The 14,029-nt window shown below is 43.8% G+C and overlaps 1 protein-coding gene across 1 annotated transcript; it reads left to right on the top strand.

The window, feature by feature from the left end:
• The first annotated feature begins 460 nt into the window (after positions 1-460).
• On the top strand, positions 461-10,295 carry LDHB (lactate dehydrogenase B). Its single transcript, XM_014881478.2, has 8 exons — positions 461-568; positions 1,280-1,411; positions 4,213-4,330; positions 4,822-4,995; positions 6,757-6,930; positions 8,172-8,289; positions 9,103-9,226; positions 9,947-10,295. The coding sequence occupies exons 2-8, from the start codon at positions 1,286-1,288 to the stop codon at positions 10,112-10,114; spliced, it is 1,002 nt and encodes a 333-aa protein (XP_014736964.1). The 5' UTR covers positions 461-568; positions 1,280-1,285; the 3' UTR covers positions 10,115-10,295.
• Positions 10,296-14,029: the final 3,734 nt, after the last annotated feature.

Raw genomic sequence — 14,029 nt, 5'->3', positions numbered from 1 at the left:
CAACTTGAGCAACTTCTCGAAAGATCAGGTAATTTTTTTTTTTTTTGCCTTTTTTTTTTTTTTTTTTTTTTTTGGGGGGGGGGGGGTGTTTGGGGGTTTTTTTTCGTATTTTAACCTCGCTTGTAGCGATTCTGGCCAAGCCTTTGGCTCTGTGACTCTCAGGGACCAACAACCAGGCATCACCTTGTGAAAGCGACGGTGACGCTGCCGAGGCCAGCAGTGTCCGGTGTCGCACGGCCTCTCTGGCCGCGCACCCAGCGGGGACACTGCTCCGGCTACGGGCCAGCAGCGCCAGCCCTGCGCCACTGCGGGGCCGGGGCGGAGCAGCGACATCCTTGAGGCTCCGTCCTTGGCGGGGATTGAGCGCGGCCGCCGCCTCCCCCCAGCCGCGCCGCCGGGCCCGCCCCTTCCGTTGCGGAGCGCTCATTGCCGGAGCCCCGAGCCCCGCGCTCCCCTCGCCCTCTCTGTCGCGGAGCGTTCATTGCCCGAGCCCCGCGCCCCTTCCGTTGCGGAGCGCTCCCTTCCCGAGCCCCGCACACCGCTCTCCCCTCGCCGCTCCCGCTGCCTGGTGCGTACACCCCGCTCCGGGACGGGGGATGCTGGATGGCCGCAGCCGGGCCGTCGCTTCTCCCCTGGGCTGCTTGATCCCGCCGGGCTTCGGCCATTGCTGCGGGCTGAGCATCCCTGCGTGGCCAGCGGGTGATGCCTGGGGTGGCTGGAGCCGGGCCTGGCTCCCGAGGGTTCAGGTTGGGGTTTGGGGTGGCCGGAGCCGGGCTGTGGCTCCCGAGGGTTTGGCGTGGCCGGAGCCGGGCCGTGCTCGGGGTGCCCCGGTGCCGCCGCGGCCCCTGGCTGCCCTGGCTTGGCGCGGCCGTGGGTAGCCTCGAAGCCCATGGAAAGGAGCCGGAGGAATCGCAGCCCGCTCCCTGCGGCCCGGCTGGATTGCGGGGTCCCGTCCCGGAGCCCCGGTGTGCCGAGAGGTGAATGCCCAGGGCCCGGCAGCGCTGGTGGAATTTCCCCCTGCGGCGGGCGGCTCTGGGAGCGCCGTTAGCGGGATGTGCAGCCGAACTCGCCCCCGTTCAGCTCCCGGCTGGGCACGGGGAGGCAGGGACCTAAAGCCCCGTGGGTAGTGTGCGGTGGGAAGGAGCCCTGCGAGCAAGGACAGCGTGCCCGGAGCTGCCTTAGGTAGACCCGGCTGTGGCAGGTGACTTCTCCATTCAGAACGTGCCTTTCAGCTCCCTCTGGCTCGCTCTCATCCATGTCTTTCCTCCTCTCCTCGCAGAACACCATGGCCACTGTCAAGGACAAGCTGATCAACCCCATCGCGGAAGGAGCCAAGGTTCCCAACAACAAGATCACGGTTGTGGGGGTTGGCCAGGTTGGGATGGCCTCTGCTATCAGCATCCTTGCAAAGGTACGGCTCAAGGACAGCGTGCTCTCCAAGCCCCCGTGCTGCCGAGCTCTGCACTGCCTGTCTTAGCAAAGGGTGGGACGTCTGGGAGGTTGGCACAGGAATGAATCATTAGCAGCTCGGGTAAGCAGGCAGTGACCTACAAGCCTGACCTCCACATTCAGCCTCTGCTTGTTCTCTCACCTTTCTGTCTGTGCTTAGCACTAAATGTCTCTTTAGGCAGAATGATTTTCCAGGCTTCTGGGAAAATGTAGGTAGGAATGACTCTGCAGCCCCTGCCAAACTTCTCATTCTCTTCTTGGTTTTTTATTCTTCCACAACAAGGCTGGAGTTTGCTTAGTGAGGGAGCTCTGCTGAGCAAAGAATGGGGACAGAGCAAAAATCTAGGTGAAATATAGGATAGGAATCTAGAGTGCTTGCTTTTTATTATTTTAAAGAATATGTGCCCTAGTAGCTGAAAATACTGCTATCCCCTTCAGCAGCTTCTTGATTTATCTTAAGTCCTTTTTCCTTGTTTATATGACTTTATTTTTTCCAGAGAGGTGTTAGCTAGTTCTTAAATAACTAAAAACAGAGGGCTGGACTTGCAGGTTATTATAAATTTTCCTGTTACTGGTTTGTGGGATATTTTTGTCAAATCTCATGGTGCAGTATTTGAGCAAAGTAAAGGCTTATTAATCAACAAGGATGTCTTGTACTTTGTTTTTAGAGAATATTGTGAATTGATTAAATTTGAAAAGATGGAAACTGCAGACTTTTTTTTGCATTTAAAAGAAAGCATCAACAGATATGCCCTGCCCCCTTTCAGGGGCAGATCGTAAATCAGGTAGCTCACAGTCACATGAAAAATCTCACAGCTGGTATGAATAAACCAGCTGTATTTTGTTTGTAGATGACCCTCCAATGTGTTACCCTGAGGATGCATGTTTTAATGCATGTTTAATTGTTAAAAAAAAAAAAAAAAAAGCCTTTCACTTGCTAATATTCATGAGCCCTGTGAGCAAGGAAAAGCACAGCAAGAACAGGCCACAGTGAAACAAAGTGTGAAACTGATGCAAAAGTGGCAAATAGATTTTAAAACAAATAAGTAAAGAAATTTAATGGAAAAACAGTGGTAGTTCATTGTGGGTTTTTATATTTATATTTTTAAGCACATGGTTGCTTCTCGTGGTCTGAAATCAGTTGTTTTTGAAGTGCTATAACCTGTGAGGGAGCCAGGTGATGTTACTACAAATTGAACCACAATTCAGCATTCATTTAATGCACTTCTCTAAGCAGGATCAAACTGTGTTGTCAGATATCTAAGCACAAAATTTTACAGTTAATGAACAGTATGCACCAAACCCAGAATAAGGACTGGTTTTAAATTCTTCAAGCATAGATGATGACATGGACTTTACTTCAGTCAGGCTTCTGCTTTTACTCTCTCACAGCTATAAGCTGCAGTATAAAACATTTTTATAAGAAAGCCATCTGGATCTTGTAACTGAATTATAATAATGTAATAGAATCAAGTGGGCTGGAAAAGATCTCTTATGATCATTGAGACCAACCATTAATCCAACACTTCCAAGTCCAGCATGTCCCCAAGTGCCACATCTTGAAGTTTGATAAACACATCAAAGGATTGTGACCCAACAGCTTCCCTGGGTAGCCTGTTTCCATGCCTGACCACCCTTCTGTGATGAATTTTTTCTTCCTATCCAATCTGAACCTCCCCTGACACAGTGTGTATTCTGTCCCTGTTCCCTGGGAGCAGAGCTCAACCCCTCCTCAGCTGTCCCCTCCTGTCAGGGAGTTGTGCAGAGCCAGAAGGTTCCCCCCGAGCCTCCTTTTCTCCAGGCTGAGCCCCCCCCAGCTCTGTTCCCTTCCCTGGACATGCTCCAGCCCCTCGGTGTCTTTGTAGTGAGGGAATGCAGGATTCGAGGTGTGGCCTCTCCAGTGCCAAGCCCAGGGGGACAGTCCCTGCTCGGGTCCTGCTGGCCACACTATTCCTGATACAGCCAGAACGCCTTTGGCCTTTTTGGCCAGCTGGGCTGGCTCATGTTCAGCCATTGCTGACCAATATGATGCAGGTTTGAGTTGTGCAAGATGCTTGGCTCTAATACTGATTTCAGTTTGTTGGTGTGGTATTGAGTATATAAATCTGTGTGACTCTGAAACTTCCATGTTGGTTATTTAGTTCCTGTTCAGTTAGAGACAAGTCATTGATGTTACCATACTGATTTAGAAATGGGACCTAAATCTGTTATGCAACATAAATATCACACAGCAGCTCCTGTAGAGAAAAATAGCTAAATAATTCTTTTTCTCTCAGTTTTAGTATTGAAGAAGTCTGTTCCCATTGTATGTTGTTGTGAAATTAATTGACTGGTTGCATGCTGAAAGAGAATACTTACTTGATAATTATATGGTGTGTTCTTTCAGATATTTAAATATTCAAAACAGGCCTGTTTGCTGGATAGATTTAGCAGGTTTGCCACAACTCTGAAAGATGCAACTTTTTTCCAAAGGTAATAACTTAATTAGGAGGTGCTTTCTTAGCAAAGGGTTGGCTGTGCACTCAAACTCCCCACAAATTACACTTTTTTTGGAAAGTCTGAATGAGTTTGATAAACCTGTGCTGTAGTAGCCTCTGACTTTGTGAGATGCATCAGAACACCAAGATAGTGCTGGTTTATTTAGAGAAGAGATGCTTTCAGATGGGTGAAATGTGTTACTTTAAAATGTAATTTAGCTCAGCCCTGGGTTAACTTTAAAATGCATGTGAACTCTTCATTGACTCCAAATTTTGTTGTTTTCAGGATCTTTGTGATGAGCTTGCTCTGGTTGATGTTATGGAAGACAAACTAAAAGGAGAAATGATGGACTTGCAGCATGGGAGTGTGTTCCTTCGCACTCACAAGATCGTGGCAGACAAAGGTGCACCTCAGTTTCTTTGATTTAACACTGACGTTCTGTGACTTTGCTTAATAGTGGAGAATTAATTGTGCAGTCCTAAAGAACTGGGATTTGGCATTGAAAAAGGTGAAGTGTGTGAGTTGGGGTGAGTTCAGATGAACACTGTAATGGGAGTGGCTCTTAAACTGGGCTCTCTCTTACATCTCTTTGCAATTTGGGGCTTGTTTAGTAAAATTGATTTTAGTGAAACTGTATGTAGAAAAAATAGTTTTATTTTCATAGTGGATATAAGAGTCAGGATGGTTAAATGTACTCTTTACACCCACATATTGATATATCAGGTCAGTGTTAAGAGATAGTGCTGGCTTTCAAACTGATGTCTCATGTTTTTGGGTTTGAACGCAATGCACAGTGCAGAAGCTCCCTGTAACTCCTGTATTAACACAGTGCTACTGGAGTTAGTGGAATTATTTTAAACACACTGTGTATCTTCTCCCCTGTGCTCTGGTTAGACTATGCTGTCACTGCCAACTCCAAGATCGTGGTGGTGACTGCAGGAGTTCGTCAGCAGGAGGGGGAGAGTCGGCTCAACCTGGTGCAGAGGAATGTCAATGTCTTCAAATTTATCATTCCTCAGATTGTCAAGTACAGCCCCAACTGCATCATCCTGGTGGTTTCCAACCCAGGTAAGGCAGTCTTTTCCTAAATACTTACAAATTTAGTTTGGCAAGATAAAACAGTAGCTAGTTCTCAGAAAATCTCTTCAAATACAAATCGTTAAAACTTAATAGCTTGTGGACATCTGAGAGGACAGACAAACTCTCTTTTTTCAGAACTTGTCATGGTGTTTGTATTTTAAAATAATGTTTTGTGAGAAATACTTAGGTTCTTTGTATACTTTGGCTTAAGCAGTAGGAAGTTTAAATTTATCTCTAATGGATAGCATTTGTGACTGGATAGGATAGGGCTGTTTCTCAGCATTAACAGCTTCCCCTATAGTTCGTGGTTATATTTTCAGGAAAGAGTTTGCATGGTAAAGCCTATGGTGAAACAAGGGCTGACTGTACTCCACAGTTCAGTTAAAACAGAAAGAGTTAATTATGCATATTTGTGTTCACTTGCAAGTATCTCATTGCACTGAGACAGCTTGGATATTTGGATGTCTAAAGGTGACTGTAAATGTTCTGATGTACTTTGTAGGGTGTCCCTGAAGGGTTGTCTTTGCTTAATTCAACATCTGAAGGCAGTACTGAAGAGCTGTGGTGATTGAAGTGATGCTGTTTTAAAGATAACCTGGCAGAGTGGAACCAGTGCATGCTCTGTTGTGGGTTGAGTAATTAGCTGGTGTACAATTAGCCAGTGTTCTGAGCAAGTACAGGAACTTGAAGCAGTTTTAAGCACTTGTCTGAAAACCAAACTGAGACCAAGATCAGGCTGTTCTTGTTCTAGCAAGGCTGAATTCAACCTGTTGACTTCTCTCCAGCAGAGCGGCTGCAGGAGGAGAATTAGGTGTTACTTTTTCAGAATTATTTTTATAATCCTTCATTTTCTCAGTGTGTGGAGTTTTGTCCACTAGTCTTATATAGTGAAGGTCATTGTGAGCCCATGAGAAGGGAATTTGAGGGTGTAACCTTGATGCCCTTCCCTGCCCCAACTAAACTGTTGGGAACATGCCATTTGTGAGGTATGAACTGTGCTTTGGTGCCTGAGCAGAGCAAATGATGCATTTCAGATCCGTGTACACAAATGTGCTCCCTCCTGAGAACTGCCTGGCTCCTCAGAGTTGGAGTCAATTCCTGCAGCCTGGTTATTGTTGTTGCTTTGAGCTATGGATTAGAGGTTTTTCTGTCTGCTCACATCCTTCTGTCTGCCCTACCTAGCTCTGGGTTTTTTCCTAAAACTGTATTTTTAGAAACACATGCAGCTAAAGCACATTGCTCATCTGGCTTTTCATGCTGCAGAGGTGGTAGATGCCGAAAGTGCTTAGTGCACAAATCGAGAAATTAATTGAAGGAATTAGCAACTACTAAGAGTATGTAAATCTCAAACTTTTTACTGTAAATTGTTTAACCTGTTGTTGTGATGGTGAACGGGAAGGGAGCATTATTCAGGAAATTGCTGGAATGTTTTAGCCACATGAGATCAGTCCCAGTTCTAAATGCCCCGGGGCTTTAACTGTGACCAAAAAAAGTGTGTCCAACTTTAGCTGGTAGGAATCTAATCTCTAAAGACCTTCCTCAAATTTTCTTAGGACCCATCAAGCTACTGTTCAAAATTTCAAGCACTGCATCCATTTTAATCCCCCAGTCAGATCCAAAATTCCTTGACCAGTGAGGACAGCTGTGTTTTGAGTCCTCCTGATTGCCCTGCTATGCTCAGTAAGGTAATTGTTGGAGCATTCTTGGTGTGAGTGGAGTTTCATTTGCCATGCGTGCTTTTCCTTTCAGTGGATATATTAACCTATGTCACATGGAAGCTGAGTGGGCTGCCAAAACACCGTGTGATTGGAAGCGGCTGCAATCTGGACACGGCCAGATTCCGTTACCTGATGTCTGAGAGACTTGGGATCCATCCAAGCAGCTGCCATGGCTGGATCTTGGGAGAGCACGGTGATTCCAGTGGTAAGGAGTAGTTCTGACCTCCCTGGGAATGAGCAATACCATAGAGGCTGGGGCCTGAGGTTTGTTACAGGATTCTGAAGGAACAGCTGCAGTTGAGCTCCAGTAACCTCTACTTTGCTGTATTTTTATGAAGATTAGCGTTGAGAGAAGTCCAGGAAATCTACCTACACATACTTAATAAATATGATTGTGGCTGTATGATTAAAGCCTGAACTGAAAAGGCCAGTTTTGTGAGGTTGTGTTGTGAAGGCTACAGCTTGCTCCTTATCTTTATCTTCAGTTTTTGGAGTACCATTCCATAGCCTGTAACACAGTTCTCCTCTGAAAGCATTTGCCACGTCAATAGCAGAACTTGTTATTCTAGCAGTCCAGATTCCAGCTAACAAAATTATCCTTTACCTTATTTTGTGACTTTTATCCTTGCTGTTTAAAGCAAAGATAGTTTTAAAATGAGAAATCAGAGAAATTTGTCTGTCCTAATTCAGTTCATGTATTCCAAGTCTGAAATGCTGCAGCAAAATGTTTACGTAGATTGTTACTGCTTTATATTTTCATGCTGTGTGTTTCTAAGGGAGCCACCTCTTCATTGTCCCATTGCATTTGATCAAAGTACAGTGTCAGATCAACAGCAGCAGTTATTGTAGCCAGCCCTACACCAATGAAAGCAGAGTTTGGCTGAGCACTTGCAGAGCTTACCCTGTGTCTTTGTCACAGCTGCTTTTGCTTTGGAGTAACTCCAGATTCCTGCTTCCTTCCCAGAAACAGACACTGATCCTGCATCTGAACTTCCGGGATGCAGGGAGAGGTGCAAATTCCTGTCTTGATATTCTAAGTTTGCCTATTGCTACCCTCTTATTCGTGTAAATAAGAATAGACTTCTTGAAGGCTAATCCTAATACTGATTAGTGAAACTGCAAATGCTGCAGTTTTGAGTAAAATCAGTTCTAAAAGGCTGGGTAGCTAAACTATGCCTTTTTACTAGAATTCGATGTTTCTGACTTCAGAAACTTCCAGAGTCTGAAACTTTTGCTGTCACATGTTACAAGTGACTTGTTAAAGTGCCAATACTAAGACAGTCTCATGTTTGACAGGTTTAACTGTAGCTAAATAAAAACTCAAAACCTGCCTCGACCATTGCTGTGATGTGGCTGCTCCTACTTAGTTTGCAATGATTTTAGTTAGGAAAGGTGGAGGGGGAGCTGCCAAGTGCTGTTGGCACTGATGTCCTGCCTCTGTCGCAGTGGCTGTTTGGAGTGGAGTGAACGTGGCAGGAGTTTGCCTCCAGGAGCTGAACCCTGACATGGGAACTGACAAAGATCCTGAGAACTGGAAAGAGATCCACAAGCAAGTGGTTGCAAGGTATGATGACTTGAGGGATAAGGTGGATGGATGCCATACTGACAGCAGTTTGTCTGCACTCTGCCTCTGTTCTGGTGCAGCTTTCATGCCCTCTTAGGTCGAGAGTTGCTTGAGTGAGTGGGACAGCTCTTTTAAACACAGAAATGCAGGATTTCAGCTGCTAAGATTTGTTGTCCTGCAAGGAGACAAGTTATTGCATAACAAACCCACTCAAGTGCTGGAGCACCTGTGCGTGCTTGTTTTCCCTCATGGAGCTTCTTCAATGGGTAACTTTGTTCAAAAGGCACAAGCCCAGGAAAAGGTAGCATGTTTCTGTGAGCAGAGTGTTGGAATTGGGGAAAATTCTGTTCATGGATGCTGGAGAGTTTCTATACAGCTGACTACATGTTGCTAAATCTCTTGTGAAATGAATATATGTTCACTGGGATAAAGTGTGTGCAGATGTTGGCTAAAAACCTCAGGATGCAGTGGTGCTATGACTCCAAATGTTTGCCTATTCCATTGTTCCCCCGACTGAAACAGAGAACTTGTCAGATATAGGTGTGGTTTTCTACTTAACACTAGGATCTCTTCCTAGATGTGTGCTAACTTTGTTTTCAGCTAATGCTCATTATGCATAGGGGATAATGTAGATTTTATGCTTTATCCTCTAATGCTGAAACACATAACCGGGACATTTTAATTCCAAAACTTAGTGTGTTTCAGGAGTTTGAAAACTTTTAAATGGCTAACATTCACTGGTTTTAAGGCTTGTAATTTGCAGTGACTTGCTTGAAGACATCTTAATGAAGTTGTATTTCAATGTTTCCTTAGTGCCTACGAGGTGATCAAACTAAAGGGATACACAAACTGGGCTATTGGCTTTAGTGTGGCTGACCTCTGTGAGACCATGCTGAAGAACCTGTACCGGGTTCATTCAGTTGCTACTCTGGTAAAGGTAAGAACTGGGGGCTAATTGGACACTCTGGCTTATTTTATTGTTTTGGACAAGCTAAATAGCCTCAATTAGCAAGGTGCTGAATGAAGGAAGCTTTGTAAAATACTACTTTGAATTTCAAATGGCATCTTAGTATTGCAGTTTCTTCTAGGCTGACCTCTTAGCCGACTCCTCTCACAAGTATGGAGCTCAAAATAAAGTTCTCTGTGCAGAACTACCCTTGTGTGAAGCTTTGCCATGTGTGGCATATGCAGATTCCTTGAAAGGAAGTTTCAGTGTAAAAGTGGAAGACTTACTGGAGGCCCAGCTGTGATTCCAAGGAGCCACTGTCCTTTTATAGCTGGTGTAGCTGGCTGCATGTGGTCTGTACCAGCTCCACAACCTCTGCTGCAGCAAGGGCTCTGAGCAGGGGGAGCTGCTCCCTCTGTTGGCTTGTCCTAATCCTGTGCCTGAATCTTTTCAGCTCCTTCCTGTATGGAAGTAAAAGTGAGAGAGAGGTCTGACTGTGGCGTTTCTGCCATCAGCTGTTTGGTATTGCCAAGCATTTAGTCCAAAACAGCTTTATACTATTTATTTTCTTGAATATATCGTGGCTGAAATTTTTCTGCAGGTTATAAAATGATGGTTTTTGAGCTCTGCTCTGAGGAGGTTCCCTGCAACATAAACCAACCAGAGATCTGTGGTGACAGGCCTGTGTCTGATCTCTTTCGTTTGTGACAGGGCATGTACGGCATTGACAATGACGTCTTCTTGAGCCTTCCTTCTGTCCTAAGTGCCTCTGGCCTGACGAGTGTCATTAACCAAAAGCTGAAGGACGATGAGGTGACCCAGCTGAGGAAGAGCGCGGAGACGCTGTGGAACGTCCAGAAGGATCTCAAGGATCTGTAACTCAGGAGTGTTAGGTTCCAGTAATAGAAAAAAGAGCATGTTGTTTGCAGATGTGGGCTCTACTCACCATATATCTCAATGGTTAACATGAAATGTTCTTCCAGACTTCGGTCCAGGGTAGCTAAACTTATGCTTGCTGTAACGCACAAACCTGACAAACAAATAAAGCAATTTTCAGGCACCTTTGGTTGTCCTAGTGACTCTTTCTCAGTATGTAAATTATGTTCATTCCCAGACCTGTTTCTGATAGAGAACTTCATAGTTTTACTGATAGGTAGAGGAAATAGAATGAGCATTTGGCTCTGTGCCACCAGCCAAAAATATGCCAACAATAAGGTTCTGTATGCCAATGGCATAGAAAAAGTCCCATAGATTATTCTCTTCTGGATTAAATTCTTTGTTTGTTAATGGTGTCTAGTTCTTAGAGTTCGAAAAACATTTTCTATTTCATTATCCAAAATTCAAGGTTTTTTTCTGGACTTAGACTGGAATGTTGTGGTATTGGTCTTGTTTATTAAAGAAGCCAAGTTGGGCCTTAAATCTCTAAATTTCAGCATGATTGTTAAAGTCCTGATATACTTGGAGGGGGAGCAGATTAAAAAAAAAATCGAAAGTTTATTTCTTAATCACTTACATTATGGAGTAAATATTAACCACAAAATAGAACTGTTCAACCTGAATGCCCAGGGGACAGGCAGCATCAAATCCTTCTGTCTCATGGGCATTTGTTTAATATTAATAACAAATGGTCTGAGACTATGCTGGAGCAATTTAAAGCTCTTTTCTATCTGCATTAAAATGCTTTGGATATTGGACTAAAACACTTTCATAAGTAGGTAGCTTAATTTTTGTAGTTCCTTTTAAAAGGGAAGATCATGCAAGTGTTGTTACATTGCAGGTTAAATTCTGTGATTCAGTAGGGATCATGTAGTTCCTGAAATATGTATGGGATGCTGCTGACAGCATTATTTACCAAGGGTATCCCAGGGAGACTTCGGGAGATGTTTTATTCTTAGTTACAGGCTAAATTCCAGACTTCTTTGCCAATAGGAGGGAGAAAATTGCATTCTCTGCTTTCCTAGCTTGGTGTGGAGATCTTACTGGAAGGCTTTCCACAGCTGGATGGATTGAAGTTCCTACTAAGAACTGTTCATGATCAGCTGTATTTAGGAGGTAAATGGCACAAGGTGCTGCTCTTTTCAGGACACACCATTAGGAAAATTCACCTGAGCACATTTAGGAAGGAACTTTGCACAGTTCCTGCCTGGCTTTGTTCTTACACTCTTCTCAGTCAATGAAGTAATTCAGAGTTGTGTTGTGGGACCTTACCTTGCAGGATTCTTGCATGATGTGCATGAAGAGTCATCAGCTGTCTCAGGGAACAGGGAGTAGGCCATTTCCCCTTCTGGTGGTGTTATATATTGATTTTTGAAGGTCACCTGGCTATAGTAAACGGGATTTCTCACTGATTGCATCGTCACCCATTAAAATGTAGGGTCAGACCTTGTTCTGTGGCAAACTGACACCCAAAGGTACATTTTGAACATACACGGCCCTGGTGCTTGAGCTGAGGGGTTTTGTCACTGTCTGTCAGCTACTTCAATCCCCACCAGGTCCACAGGGGAGGGTTTTTTTGTTAGTGATCACAGAGTTAACAAGATCTTTAATGCCTAGACATTAAGCAAGCAGAGAGCTCACGACAAAATCTGTTCTCTTTAAAGACTAAGTGCTTTCAGGTGAAGGAGGGAACTGAAGGTATGAAGAAAAAATTGCTTTGCATGGTGAGAACTTTTCTTGCACATCAACAACCTCACTGTACTACCCTTTTTTTCTTTCCACTTCCCTTTTTTCCAACTTCTACATTTGGAGATACAACATCGTGAAAGAAAATTCTAAAAAAATTAGGCAAAAGTGAGTAGGCATCCTGGGTGTTATGGAGGATTAGATAAAAATTGTTAAATAGGAATGAGTACCCTAGGTTAGGGTATTTTAAGCTTATTTATAAATAGGTTCTTCAGCTGTTAACTTGCATCCACTGATGTTTGTAAGCCCTAAGCAACTACATCAATTAAACTGTGATTATTTTCTCTTAGGAATCTTACCCACACCATCTTTTATCTTCATTGCAGCTGCATGGCTGTGGAGTAGCTTCCCTGTGTTTAAACCATACCAGCCTCTCATCTCCTGTTACTTGGAGTCTATCCACAATTTAATCTTATATCAACCATATAAATTCCTAAATAACAATATAGGACATCTGTGGGTTTTATCCAAATATAATAAACTCATGTTTATCTCCTGTATGCTTTGTTTGTCCAGGCCATTCTTGTTATATCCCAAGAAAGGTAATACAGGTATTTCAGCCACATTCCTATGGGCTATGACCAGAGGTTCTTTGGTCCAACAGAGAACACTGTGGACAACCTCCTCTGCTCACTCACACAGGGTAAGATCAGTAATGTTATTTTAATTGCTGTAAGGCTCTGGACCCCCCCTTGTATTTGCAGATGCACAAACACTGGCTGCAGAGCAGAAAGTCTGATTACCCTGCAAATGCACGTGTTGACAGACAACAGACACAAGGGATTTTACTGATTTTTAGAGTTAAATCATGTATTTTTTTCTTAGTCAAAGGATAAAATTGGGGCACGGAATTGAATGCTCGTTTAAACAGTGAGACGGTGTTAAAAAGAGCACACAGCTGCAGAGGGATGAAAATGTTTTATAAATGTATTTTGAAGACTTGTAGTGCTTATGTGACTTTCATACGAGCTAACTTAAAAGTGTGGTTTATGGTAAGTAGGTGACTTCAGCTGCTCACTGAGTTCCTGTTACCTTGTATTTACAGACTTCACATTAGCCTTGTGCTGCAAAGAAATGCTATTTCCCCTGGTTTGCAGGTCTTAAGTCAGAACAATTAAGCCACAAACTCTCAGTGGAATGTGGATGCTGAGCTCCTTGATGTCAGTGTGGTAAGTAGCCCAGAAACATTTAGGAGTCAGATCCTTACATTGTGCTCCTGTGGCCTCCCAGGCCAATGTCTAATTTTGGACATTTCTTTCTTCTATAAACAATTCTCCCCTAAAGTGCATGTGTGTGAATCCAGCCTTATGCAAGGCAAAACTTGCAAAGCCTTTCAGGCTACAGTAGCCAGGGCCTTCCTCAAATCCACACCAGTCTCTGTGCTGTACTACATTTGTATAAACTGCTCCTGAGAGACTCCATTGCTCTATGAGTTGTTATTCTGTGCCAGCTAGGGAGCTGTGCAAATCATTAACTAGAATGGTTTGTTAGAGAGGTCAGGCTCAGGAGGGCTGGATTTGCTCAGTATCTGAAATGAATAATTTACCTGCAAACATAAGTAACAAGGACTAGGCAGTGGCTATACAAAGTAAAATTTCTCAGTAAATAACTTCTTCTTCATGGTCTTCTTTTTAATAGCTCTTCAACATTGTTTAGGTGTGTTTATACATTCAATACCTGAGGTGAAAAATCCAGAAAATCTGTCAAAATAGCATGAAGGTGTACTCCTGCCAACACTGATTTCTGGAAGGGAATATTGATAATTCTTGCTCTGTGAGATATACTAAATGGCTATACAAAGGGAAGCAAAAAACCCACATTTTGCTTGAGATACTGCTTTCTCTGTGATGCTAATTCTGTATTTTGGGCAATAAGACAGAAATGCAATGATTTCCAAAGTCTCTGTTCACTCAGCAGTCTCCACCAGTAGTAGATGCTGGAATACTCTGGATATACTCTGAATACTCGTAGATACTGGAGTATTGGGAATCAGTCTAAGAACCACTTGATTTTCCTAGCCACAGTAGTGGAGTCCCTGATACTCTGACTGAAGATCAGTCTAGAAGAGTATTTGTTGAACTTCTATTCATTTTCCTGAGTTTGTAATTTTAA

Source organism: Sturnus vulgaris, chromosome 5, assembly GCF_052056855.1.
Source record: "Sturnus vulgaris isolate bStuVul1 chromosome 5, bStuVul1.hap1, whole genome shotgun sequence".
NCBI classification, from domain to species: domain Eukaryota; kingdom Metazoa; phylum Chordata; class Aves; order Passeriformes; family Sturnidae; genus Sturnus; species Sturnus vulgaris.
The sequence above is the reverse complement of the archived record's forward strand: the minus strand, read 5'-3'. Positions and strand labels throughout refer to the sequence as shown.

What these genes read in the sequence shown, in the direction of transcription:
- LDHB (XM_014881478.2), top strand. Translation starts at nt 1,286, where the DNA reads ATGGCCACTGTCAAGGACAAGCTGATCAACCCCATCGCGGAAGGAGCC. An exon ending in CTATCAGCATCCTTGCAAAG is followed by an intron (nt 1,412 to 4,212) that starts GTACGGCTCAAG and finishes TGTTGTTTTCAG; the next exon opens with GATCTTTGTGATGAGCTTGC. An exon ending in CAGTTGCTACTCTGGTAAAG is followed by an intron (nt 9,227 to 9,946) that starts GTAAGAACTGGG and finishes CGTTTGTGACAG; the next exon opens with GGCATGTACGGCATTGACAA.